Source organism: Lactuca sativa, chromosome 6, assembly GCF_002870075.4.
Source record: "Lactuca sativa cultivar Salinas chromosome 6, Lsat_Salinas_v11, whole genome shotgun sequence".
Lineage (NCBI taxonomy): Eukaryota > Viridiplantae > Streptophyta > Magnoliopsida > Asterales > Asteraceae > Lactuca > Lactuca sativa.
The window spans coordinates 148,822,920-148,833,672 of NC_056628.2; the positions used below are offsets into that span (position 1 = coordinate 148,822,920).

Consider the following 10,753-nt stretch of genomic DNA (forward strand, 5'->3'; position numbering starts at 1 on the left):
CCTACAATTTGAATCGTTCATAAATTTAAAACATTATAGATCTATAAACCCTAATTGATCTATAAAGATTAGTTGTGTTTTACCTCATTATAAACCCTAATTGATCTATAAAGATTAGTTGTGTTTTACCTCATGTGTTGTTCAGTTTAGCTAAACAAAAGGTTGAGTGGCTCCCCTTTCTTGTTGTCTGTTTTTGTTGATGGCACAATAGACACACACACCCACACATACATACTCATTGTGTTTCGTTTATCTCTGTTTTGGACTTTTGCTTCTCAGATCATAGCCAACAAAAAAAAGATATTTGTTACACTAAATGTATGAACAAGGATATATGATAATTAAGACTTAGTGAATGGTTATGGGGTATTGAATAGTCTAATACATGATATTATATATGCTTGAATAAAACCGTCTTCAAAAATACCAAACAAATTGTTACTACTAAAGCTTTAGCTACTACAAATATATTTTATTATTATCATAACTAATTACTAACACAAGATTTATAGTACAAGGAAAGCTCCACCACAGAGAAGGATTGCCAAACATATTGAACTGATCGTAGTCTTGATAGGAATCCTTCCTTTATCACTCCTTAGTATCATGGCTTCATATATTGGCCAACTATTCAATACCCCAAAACCAGCTATAAACAATTGCCCAAACAATTTCTCCACTTCCCAAATGCTCAACATTTGAATTATTCCAACTACCAACGAGAATAAACTAACAATTGATGCTGTTGCGAGGGGTAAAAACATTACGGAATGGACCCCAAACTCCATTAGACCCTGATCATATCTCTTGCTTTGTTCATCATCTTGCACTTTGCTTGTCACATTGAACCCTTGTGAAGCTATCCCCAAATGTTTAGCAATGTACTCAGCAAGTCCAAACAAGTAAGGCGATAATCCCTTAATTAGCCATATACGTTGATCATTCCACCATCTCTTAAACGTGCTTCCAAATAAGATGAAATCATAACAATCTTGTGCATATGCTCCAAGAAATACAAAAACGTACAACAAGAACCATGGATTTGTCACCTACATTTAAAAAGAACATGTTCAAAGGTAATTAAATGGACTCGAACATATGTTTATAAATACCAAAAATTGAAATACGTACCTCCGGGAATATATATAATCCATTTAGAAGAGCGATTTGAGGGATAAATGAGTATATAACAATGGGAATTGACCAAATGGGCCAAAAGGCATAGTGTGCGTAGCATAAACCCATGACATGACCCATGTATCGTGACCCGGAAATCATTGGTGTATACTTGGAGAAGCCAACCTCAAGAAGTCCAATAGCCCATCTTTTTGTTTGACTAACTGCATCGATGAGTGAGATTGGAACATCACCCAAAAAGGCTGGCCTACTTGGGTGGCAAAATACAGACTCCCATCCTTCACATTGCAATCGATATCCTGTGAAATAGTCCTCCACGAGTGACCCATAACGAAAGCCTAACTACATTTAAAAAAGAAGTCAAATATTTTTATACTGTATTATGTTATTACAAATAACAAGTTTCAAGTTTATATGATTTACTTCGAATCCCCATTTGGTGTTGTTTTCGTAGTTACATTCACCCAAATGGTGTGCCAATTCAATAATGGCTTCTGACGTAATGGGTTTCTCCACCACATAGTCTGGTCGGAGTTCTGGTATTTCTGGTAGCACCATTGATGTGGGGCCACCAAAGAAAACTCGACGACGGAAAAAACAACCACTTCCGACATAAGAAGGGCCTTGTAAACCATCCATTCCAACAGGGTTTGCTACAAATAAGCGTAAGAACTCGCCACCATAGATGTCATCTTTGTTGAGCCCATGATAACGTTGAGGAAATTGGATGTATCCTAACTGGGGTCGAACCGATGGATTGGAAATATAACACAATGCTCTTTTAGGCGTATGTGGATCATTAGAGTACATGTCACAATCTTGAGTAAGAACTATAGGTGCATTAGTCAGTACAGCCGATACTCGAAGCTTAAAAAAATGAGTGATAATTAGATTAGCTTAGAAAACTAAACTCAATTAGTATGTAAAAACAAGTTTTAAAGTAAGATTACTACATTACCATTTACAACAATTAAGTATTGATTATGGAAAAATAGATAAAAACATTATATATATAATCAAAATCCATTTCCTATCAGTTTTGTGGGGTGAGGGGAAAATGATGTGTACGCTAAGTAACATGCCAAAAGTGTGGTAAGATCAGATATCACGTCCACCAGCTTTATGGTGTAAATTTAAGAGTAAAACACTATGTATATATAATCCGTAATCCATTCTAAAAAAATGCTAATAATAAGTATTATATATATAATTAAATCCTAAGGGACTTATAAACAGTGAAGTTTCAGGTATAAGAAATTGGCCACCAAAGTTTTTTAATTTCATTGTCGGCCACAATACTTTGAAGGATTCGCAATCTAGTCCAAAAGTGGCAGTGCCGATACCCTTTCTAGTTATTATGATTATTCTTATTGTAATCAATAATTGTGAAGGGTAATACATGTCCCTTAAAATATTAATTAATTTATTTAGTATTTGAAACACAGTTGGTAATTAAATTATGATTAGCAATGTACTTTATATATTATTAAATTTAATTGATAATCCACGTATTACGTATTAAAATTGACAGGGATGTAATCTGTTTTGGAACTAGACCGAAACCGGAATAATCGAAGACTAATTAAAGAGTGGACATTGAATCGAGAATCGGATCGAACACCATTAACCGGTTCCTGTTTTTGTCTATTAAAAAGTGTGTTATCCAAGAAGGTGTTCGTATTGGAACCGAAATAAACGAAAACCGAAAATAATGGATTGATAGAATCAGGAACCAACTAAATACCACTAATCGGTTCCAATTCAACAACCGTGTGTGCTAGATCTGTGTATGATAGGATTATTAATGATTTATTTTAAATAGTTTAGTTAAATTAGATAAATATAACATAAACAATATATTAAAAAGATATACCATGAAATGATAAACGTTTAAAAAATTATACCATGTGCACTGTATTTTAAAACATGCACTATTCAAGATCTGTGGATACCATATATTAATGCTTCAATATTTTCTTTATCTCTTTAATTTATCAAAAGGCATTTGCTATTGGATAATGAGTAAAATAATATTTTATTTAACTTTATTGTCATACCCAACAAAAATACGAAATTTCTGACTTTTTATCCTTCTTATAAATTGTTTATAAAGTATTAACGTGTGTTTATATATTTGTTTACAAAGTATTTTCTTTTAAGTAGAACTCCGTCCAAATAATAAAAGTCATGGACCAACGTATCCATAGAAATTTAGGAGGATCTTAGGTTGCTAAAGCATAAAAATCACACGTACATAAGAAAAAAAAGCAAATAAGTTTTTTTTTTGTTTATTTTAAGTTAACGAACAAATATTTTAAATTTACGTTGAAACATTGACCACCTCGAATTTATATCAATACATACATAAAAATAAACATGTAATAAATTAGTTTTTTTTAATTTTATTTTTATTTTAACTTAACGAATTTTACAAAGTTCAAAGCCGATAAGGTCAACGACATTTTACAAAATCGAAGGGCAGTAACCATATAAAAATTAGACTATATATATACTACGAATGGTAAACACAAAAATTTAGAACGTGAATAAGTGAAAGTGAAATTTTAAAAGATTCAAAGTTGATGGATAAAAGCAAAATTTAAAAAAAGAGAGAGGTGGAAATAATGGGGGTTAAAGTAATTTTTTAAAAGGGTGAATTACACGGATGGTCCCTATAGTTTAGGGTAATCTGTATGTTTGGTCCCTAACAAATTTTTTTAACTTGGACCTGTCCTTATTTTATATTTTTATTGCATATTTGATCCCTACCACTTTTTAAAAGACTATTTTGACATTTTTACCCACACCTTTTTCTCTTCCCATTTATCCTTTCTCTTCATCTCTGGTAAGTTAAAATTTAAAACCACCAGACATCATTTGCACCACTCGTGTTTTCATCTATGCCTCATTAGAAAAAAAAAGATGATCGGAATCGCCATCGATTCTCGTCCTTCAACCTATGTCCGGTACCGACCAACACCCACTGATTGATTTGAGGATGAGAAATCAATTTTCAGATCTCCTTTTGCAGCCTTGCTAAAGAAGATGAAGTGCTTCGTTGGAAATTAGGGGGTGTTTGGCTTAGCTTTTAAAAGCTTAAAAGATCTTTTCCAAAAAGTTACAAAAAGTCAGAATTTCTTGACTTTTCCAAAAAGATGTTTTTTCTTGTATTAAAACTTCAAAAGTTCCTAGTTTGCCAAACATCTTTTTGTTTTTTTTCTTTTACAAAAAAGACTTTTGGTTGTGAAAAGCTAAGCCAAACACCCTGTAGGAGTTCAAGACACACCTACAATCTATTTCCAGATCTCTGTCCTCCTGTAAATGAAGTCATGGTAGCCGACGATGGTGGATAAGAAAGCGGTTGCTATGCCTATCAGAATACCTTCTTCCCTTTCTTTCTTCTTTCTCTCGCTGGTCACCACTGAACCATCGACTTGAAGTATCAAAATTTATGCAATCAATCTTTATGATGTTTCTAAAAACATATTTTATAAATAGCTCCAACATTGGTTTGTTTTAGTAATGGATTTAGGTTTTTATTTCATTTCATTTGGTTTTGGTTTCAAGGATATTAGATTTCATTATGGATGACTTTGATTTTGGTTTCAAGTTGGATTTTAGGTTTTATTTAGGATAACTTTGGTTTTGGATTTCAGAAATCAATTTAGTTTCGGTGGCAATCCATTTTCCATCAAAGAAATGGTGGAACGAGGACAGAATGGGACGATGATGAAGGTAGATAGGAGTAAGAAAGGGTGGGATGGGTAGGTAGAAGGTTTCCGGAGAGTATCAGAGGTTTCTAGGGGATCAATCGATTTCATCAAGTTTCGATCTTCCTCCATCAATCTCTTCTTAGTCGATTTCTGTTTTTCTTTTCAATTCATGGAATGTGTTTGGGTTTGGTGGAGGTTTGTTGGAGAAGACATTATTATGATTTTAGCTTCGTATTTGTAGGTGATTCTTCGGAGAAGAGTTATGGGTCACCGAAGAAGATGAAGTTCTGGGTTGTTTACGAAGAAGAAGAGGGTGAGGGTGAGTTGGGTGGAGTAGTAATTAGGTGGTGGGAACCATCAAAATTTAACATTTAGTTAATACCGTTTTTAATTATTTTATAACTTAAAAAATATAAAATAAATCAGTTAAGGGTAAATCAGTCTTTTTAGAACAGATAGGGACCAAACGTGCAACAAAAATATAAAATAGGGACGGTCCGAGTTAAAAAAAAAATTATTAATGACCAAACACGCAGATTACCCTAAACCACAGGGACCTTCCATGTAATTTACCCTTTTTAAAATTTTCAAACTTGAAATGATAAAAGTGATATTTTACAAAATATAAGTTGTATTATTTTTAAATTACGTCTCATGATTTCACAAAATTAACATGGTTTCAAATATATATATATATATATATATATATATATATATATATATATATATATATATATATATATATATATATATATATATATATATATATATAACTTTCTAAACATTATTTTCTGTCATTTGGTACTTTAAATTTAACAAAGGTAGAGTGACGAAATAGATGTGTTGAATGATAAGTCGAATATTCTTTTCTACAAGATAAATGGAATGGGTCGTGGTACTTTAAATTTACCAAAAGTAGAGTGACAAAATAGATGTGTTGAATAATAAGTTGAATATTTTTTCCTCCAAGAATACAAGATAAATGAAATGGGCGGGGCGGGGCCGGGTCAAAACAATCTTAATCTTTCTATATTTTTATGGAAAACACTACTGTATTTTAGATATAACACACAACCCCTATATCATCTATCATAATTAGATTGAAACTGTTACTCTTTAATAGGAGTCGTTGAGAAATATAATTTCGTCATGATGTCCTGAATTTACTTTAAAATATTGCTAGTATTAATTGATTGGGCTTACCTAGACTACCACTAAGATGTTTTGGTTTACCAAATTTTAGATTGAAAATGTCATGTTTATCGATATTAATCAAATTATTTATCATTTGTCCAAACATTTAACGCTACTAGCTTTATATCTATTTATTAAGAATATGGTCCAATAAAACTAAAGACGTCTTTTTGGACCAAAAAGAATGAAAACAAGTTTTGGAATCTTACCAATGTATTGAGAGCACCCGCCTTGAAATGGTGTGGGACGTTGATGTTTTTTCCTCTTGATACATACACAAGATTTGGCATGGAGTGCCCTTTCTTGTCCTTTTCTTTTGCACCATCTATCAATACCTATCAACAAAGAAATGTTTAAGACCATTGAATGTTTAATGTCCTTTTTACATGAAAACAAGTATAGGACCATTCATAAATATGGTGATTTGACCTATGGATAACAAAATCAAAGACCATATAGGATGACTACTTGAATCAATGGCTCAAGTTCATAATGTTTTATATTGATCGATATATCATTTTAAGCTATACATATAAAGTTAAAGAAAAAATATACCTGAATAATAGGAGGGTGATGTGAACGAGCAAACCCTGGGGTTCGATATTTGTTAAATGTTTGACGTTGTAGTTCGTTCATGATGTAGTCGGGGCATACTTCACCTCTTTCAACCACATTCTCCACTTTCATCTTCATGCTCTCATAAATCGCCTAATGTAAAAACTCATGAACATCATCGTTTAGAGGGAAAATCTATGAGTTCGTACGTCTCAGCTTACGCAACAAACACGTTGTAGAAAAGAATTACGTGGTATTAACGGATATAATAACACATTAGGAAAAATAAAAATGATTCTCTACACGGAACGTGTTCAATATATTCTTTTAGAATGGCAATAATTTACATCAAAAAAATCTAGCAAAAAGACAAACACAAAACTCAAAAAGGCTATAAAAAATCATATCTTAGTTTGAGCAAATCATGACTATGTCAATCTCTAAATTGGATATTGAAAATGTTTAAACCGAATCCAATTACAATTCGATACGTGACACTAATCAATCGATTTTAATTGGGTTGGTAAGTTTGATTGGACAAATTAATTTTAATGAATGTATGTGAGTGTTAGTGCGAGTGAAGTAACTAATAAAAAAAATAATGCAAGAAGAACATATATAGATAACAAAATACTAGTTTTTAAAATCTTAGTTCTAATTACCTTAATCTCCTCACTCTCTAGCTCAGCCCTTCCATGGCGTTCAGAGCTGAAATATGCTTCCGGGCATCTATCCATGATATTATTATCCCGACAAAACGGCAGCCAAATCTTAGCAAAATTTACTGCCTCCATGAACGCAAAAAGAGTAAGCTCCGACCCACCATCGTCTGAAACATACACAGAAATCTTCTCCGGTGGATAGTCGTAAGCCATAAGAGACAGCGCAGTGTTGATTACGTTAATGGGTGGTTCCTTGTAGGGATCCGCCGTGCATATGAATATGTCCATGGCCGGAAAATCTTTTCTGTCGAGGACTTTCTCTAGGTTTTCAGGGAAGACTTGCCGGAGGATGGGCCGGAGGCGGAAGGAAGTGGTGGTGGCCCACATGAAGGCGAGGATGAGGTCGGAGATCAAGAGGGAGGTGGTGATGGCGACGGAGATGAAGGTAGTGGAGTGGCTGAGGGTGAGGAAATGGTGGTAGATAAGGGCGACGATGGCACAAATGTAAATAATTGCAAATAGACGGTTGAAGACAGTGCATGGCATGTGCTTGTATGTGTGAAGAGGTGGTCCTAATCCCATGTTTTCCCTCTCGGTGTTTTCCAGTGTGTTTGGAGATGTTCATGGCCGTTAATATTTATAAGTATTGAGATCAGGGCTTATCGGATTTAGGCTTATCAATTCATATGTTTATCTTTTATTTAAATTTAAAGTAGTTTATTTTCAGGAGATAGTCTCCTTATCGATATATGCATTCGAGATAAGACCATCCGGTATGGTGGCCACGGAGTGGGTCGTGGTCTAGGTGGCCACGAACCACGACCGTGCACACCACCCCGGTGGTTCGTGGTCATGGCCCTCCGTACTCCGGACAACGATTTCAAACGACCAATAATTTCATTTCTTGCATTAAATCTCGTTTACCTTTTCTTCCTCCTTCCTATCGGTTATTTTTCAATTCCTTCAACATTTACTTATAAATACTACTACTCATCTTCTTATTTTTCATACATTTCTTCTCCTTTTAGATACATTTTTGTTATTTGATCCTTTAAAAAACATGCATTCCAAAAATAAGAGATGGTCAGAAGAGGAAGAAGAGAAATGACAGTTTCGGAAGAAGACGTTGGTCAAACTTCTGGTTCTTTTTGGAGAAATATTGAAAGTGTTTTTCATGGTTTAATGGGTTGTGCAATTCGAAATGTTGATGAAATATGTTTGAAGTGGCGCGATATGAGAGCTAAATGTTATGAGTTCAATAGAATTTACAACTTTGTTATAAACAACGTATACGAAGCCGATATCGATCCGGTTAATGTGACCATTGAGCAATATAAAAACATAAATCATCAACGTTTTAGACTTGTCAAAGCTTGACAAAAATTGACAAATTCCCCAAAATGGAATAACCTTGCTTAAAAAAACACAAATGAGCAGTTTGGTATTTTTAGCTTCTTAATTCTTAATTCTTAATGTTATTGTTATTGTTTTTTATTTTAGCTAATGTAATTTTTATTTTTAACATTATTTTTTCATTTTAATTAATGTAATTTAGTATTTTAAATTAATGAAAATTAGTATTTTTAAAAAAAAGTATATGAGTTTTTATGTATTTTTGAATTAAATTTATTTAAAAAATGATATGGAGTGATGTGTTTAGTGGTAGGTATCCCTTGGTTAGTAGTAAATAATGTGGTGCTGATGTGGCACCCACCACTATAGTGGTTAGTGGTGGATATAACAGATGACATAAGACCGTCCGGTATGGTTGCAACGGACAGGTTCATGGTCTAGCTGGCCACGAACCACGACCGTGCACACCATCCCGGTGGCTAGTGGTGGTTCGTGGTCGTGAGGAGCCGTGGTCGGGACAACGAATGCAAACAAAAATTGTGATTGGGTGCCACAGTAACGGTCATATTTAGGGTTAATTTTTTTTTTGTTTTTTTTTTTTTTAAATTTTACTATTCAAACAACATTAAACCACTTCTATAAATACCACACTTATTCATTCATTTTACTCACACAATTCTTTTTTCTTCTTCTCAAAGTCAATGACTCCTAAAAGGATGAATTGGTCAGAAAATGAAGAAGAGAACTTAGCTTAGCATGGGTAGCTGTTTCAGAAGACCCAGAAATACCTCCTTTATTTTTGGGTAAAAGTTGGAAACGTTTTCCATGATATGGGTTGCCAAAGTCGTAATCTTGATGAAATATGTTCCAAGTTTCGCGACATGAGGGTAAAATGCCTTGAAGTCAATGGGATTTATAACTTTGTTATAAACAACATGGACGAAGCCGAACCATTTGTTGTGACCATGCACCAATATGAAGACACGAAACACACGCCGTTTAAACACGTCAAAGCTTGACAAAAATTAAGAGAGTCCCCAAAATTTAGTCATTAAAAATAACGGTTTAAAACTAGTTTAAGTTCTTTGTGGTTGCATTTTTATTTATTATTATTATTATTATTATTATTATTATTATTATTATTATTATTTTATGTTGTGTATTTTAAATTAATGTAATCTTTGTTTCATTGAATAAAAAACTAACTTTAAAAAAATATATGTTTTATTGTGTTTGTGAATTAAATTTAAAGAAAAAAACTAATTTTAAAAAAATATATGTTTTATTGTGTTTGTGAATTAAATTTAAAGAAAAAAACTAATTTAAAAAAAATATATGTTTTATTGAATAAAAAAATATGTTTTATTGAATAAAAAACTAATTTAAAAAAATATGTTTTATTGTGTTTTAATGTATTTTTGAATTAAATTTAAATAAAAAAATGAGGTGGAGTGGTGTGTTTAATGGTAAATATCTCATAGTTAGTGGTAGAGAATGTGGTGCTGATGTGGTACCCACCACATATGTGATATGTGGTGGGTATAACGGATGGTTTAAAGGTTTCTGGTATGCTCATTACTAGAGGGTTTGTGGTCTACATGGCCATTAACCACGAATGTGAACACCATCCCAAGGTTTTAGTGGTGGCTAGTGGTGGAACTATTTCGTTGTCATCTGTGGTGGGAAGAACAGAACACCACAACCAATAAATTTGCTCCTCTCTATTTCTCTCTATCTTTCTCCACCTCTCTCTACAATTTAATTAATTAAAAATATATAATTTATTTTAATAATCAAAAAATAAAAGAGATATAATGGTGAGTATCCCAAACTTTTAGTGGTAGTTAGTGATGATGATGCGACATCCACCATTATAATGGTTAGTGGTGAGTATAACGGATGACCTAATAAAAAAGGGTTTGGGTTATGCTAAAAAGACATCTAATCAAAGTCAATTTCCTATTATAGGGAGTTGAAGGTATTATGAAAGGTGTTAAAACGAAATGCTAAGGATGCTACACCACTGACACAAGAAGGAGTTGATATGGGTGTAGCCAGCAGAAGAGAGAAGAGAGAAAGTATGAAAAAGGTGTTGTGCTTGATTGATTTGTATTTTTTTATATTTTAATTTTTTTTCTC

The 10,753-nt window shown here is 33.0% G+C and overlaps 1 protein-coding gene across 1 annotated transcript; it reads right to left on the reverse strand.

Moving 5' to 3' along the window:
• Positions 1–333: 333 nt before the first annotated feature.
• Positions 334–7,899, reverse strand: LOC111898756 (cellulose synthase-like protein G3). Its single transcript, XM_023894632.3, has 6 exons — positions 7,262–7,899; positions 6,600–6,752; positions 6,254–6,379; positions 1,561–2,004; positions 1,132–1,479; positions 334–1,049 (listed from the first exon to the last, which is right to left on the reverse strand). The coding sequence occupies exons 1-6, from the start codon at positions 7,841–7,843 to the stop codon at positions 507–509; spliced, it is 2,196 nt and encodes a 731-aa protein (XP_023750400.1). The 5' UTR covers positions 7,844–7,899; the 3' UTR covers positions 334–506.
• Positions 7,900–10,753: the final 2,854 nt, after the last annotated feature.

Excerpts from the sequence above, each read along its gene's own strand:
- LOC111898756 (XM_023894632.3), bottom strand. The coding sequence starts at position 7,843 with ATGGGATTAGGACCACCTCTTCACACATACAAGCACATGCCATGCACT. Across the intron at positions 2,005-6,253 it reads CGGGTGCTCTCAATACATTG|CTTCGAGTATCGGCTGTACT; the intron begins GTAAGATTCCAA and ends CATTTTTTTAAG. Across the intron at positions 1,050-1,131 it reads GATTATATATATTCCCGGAG|GTGACAAATCCATGGTTCTT; the intron begins GTACGTATTTCA and ends TTTTAAATGTAG.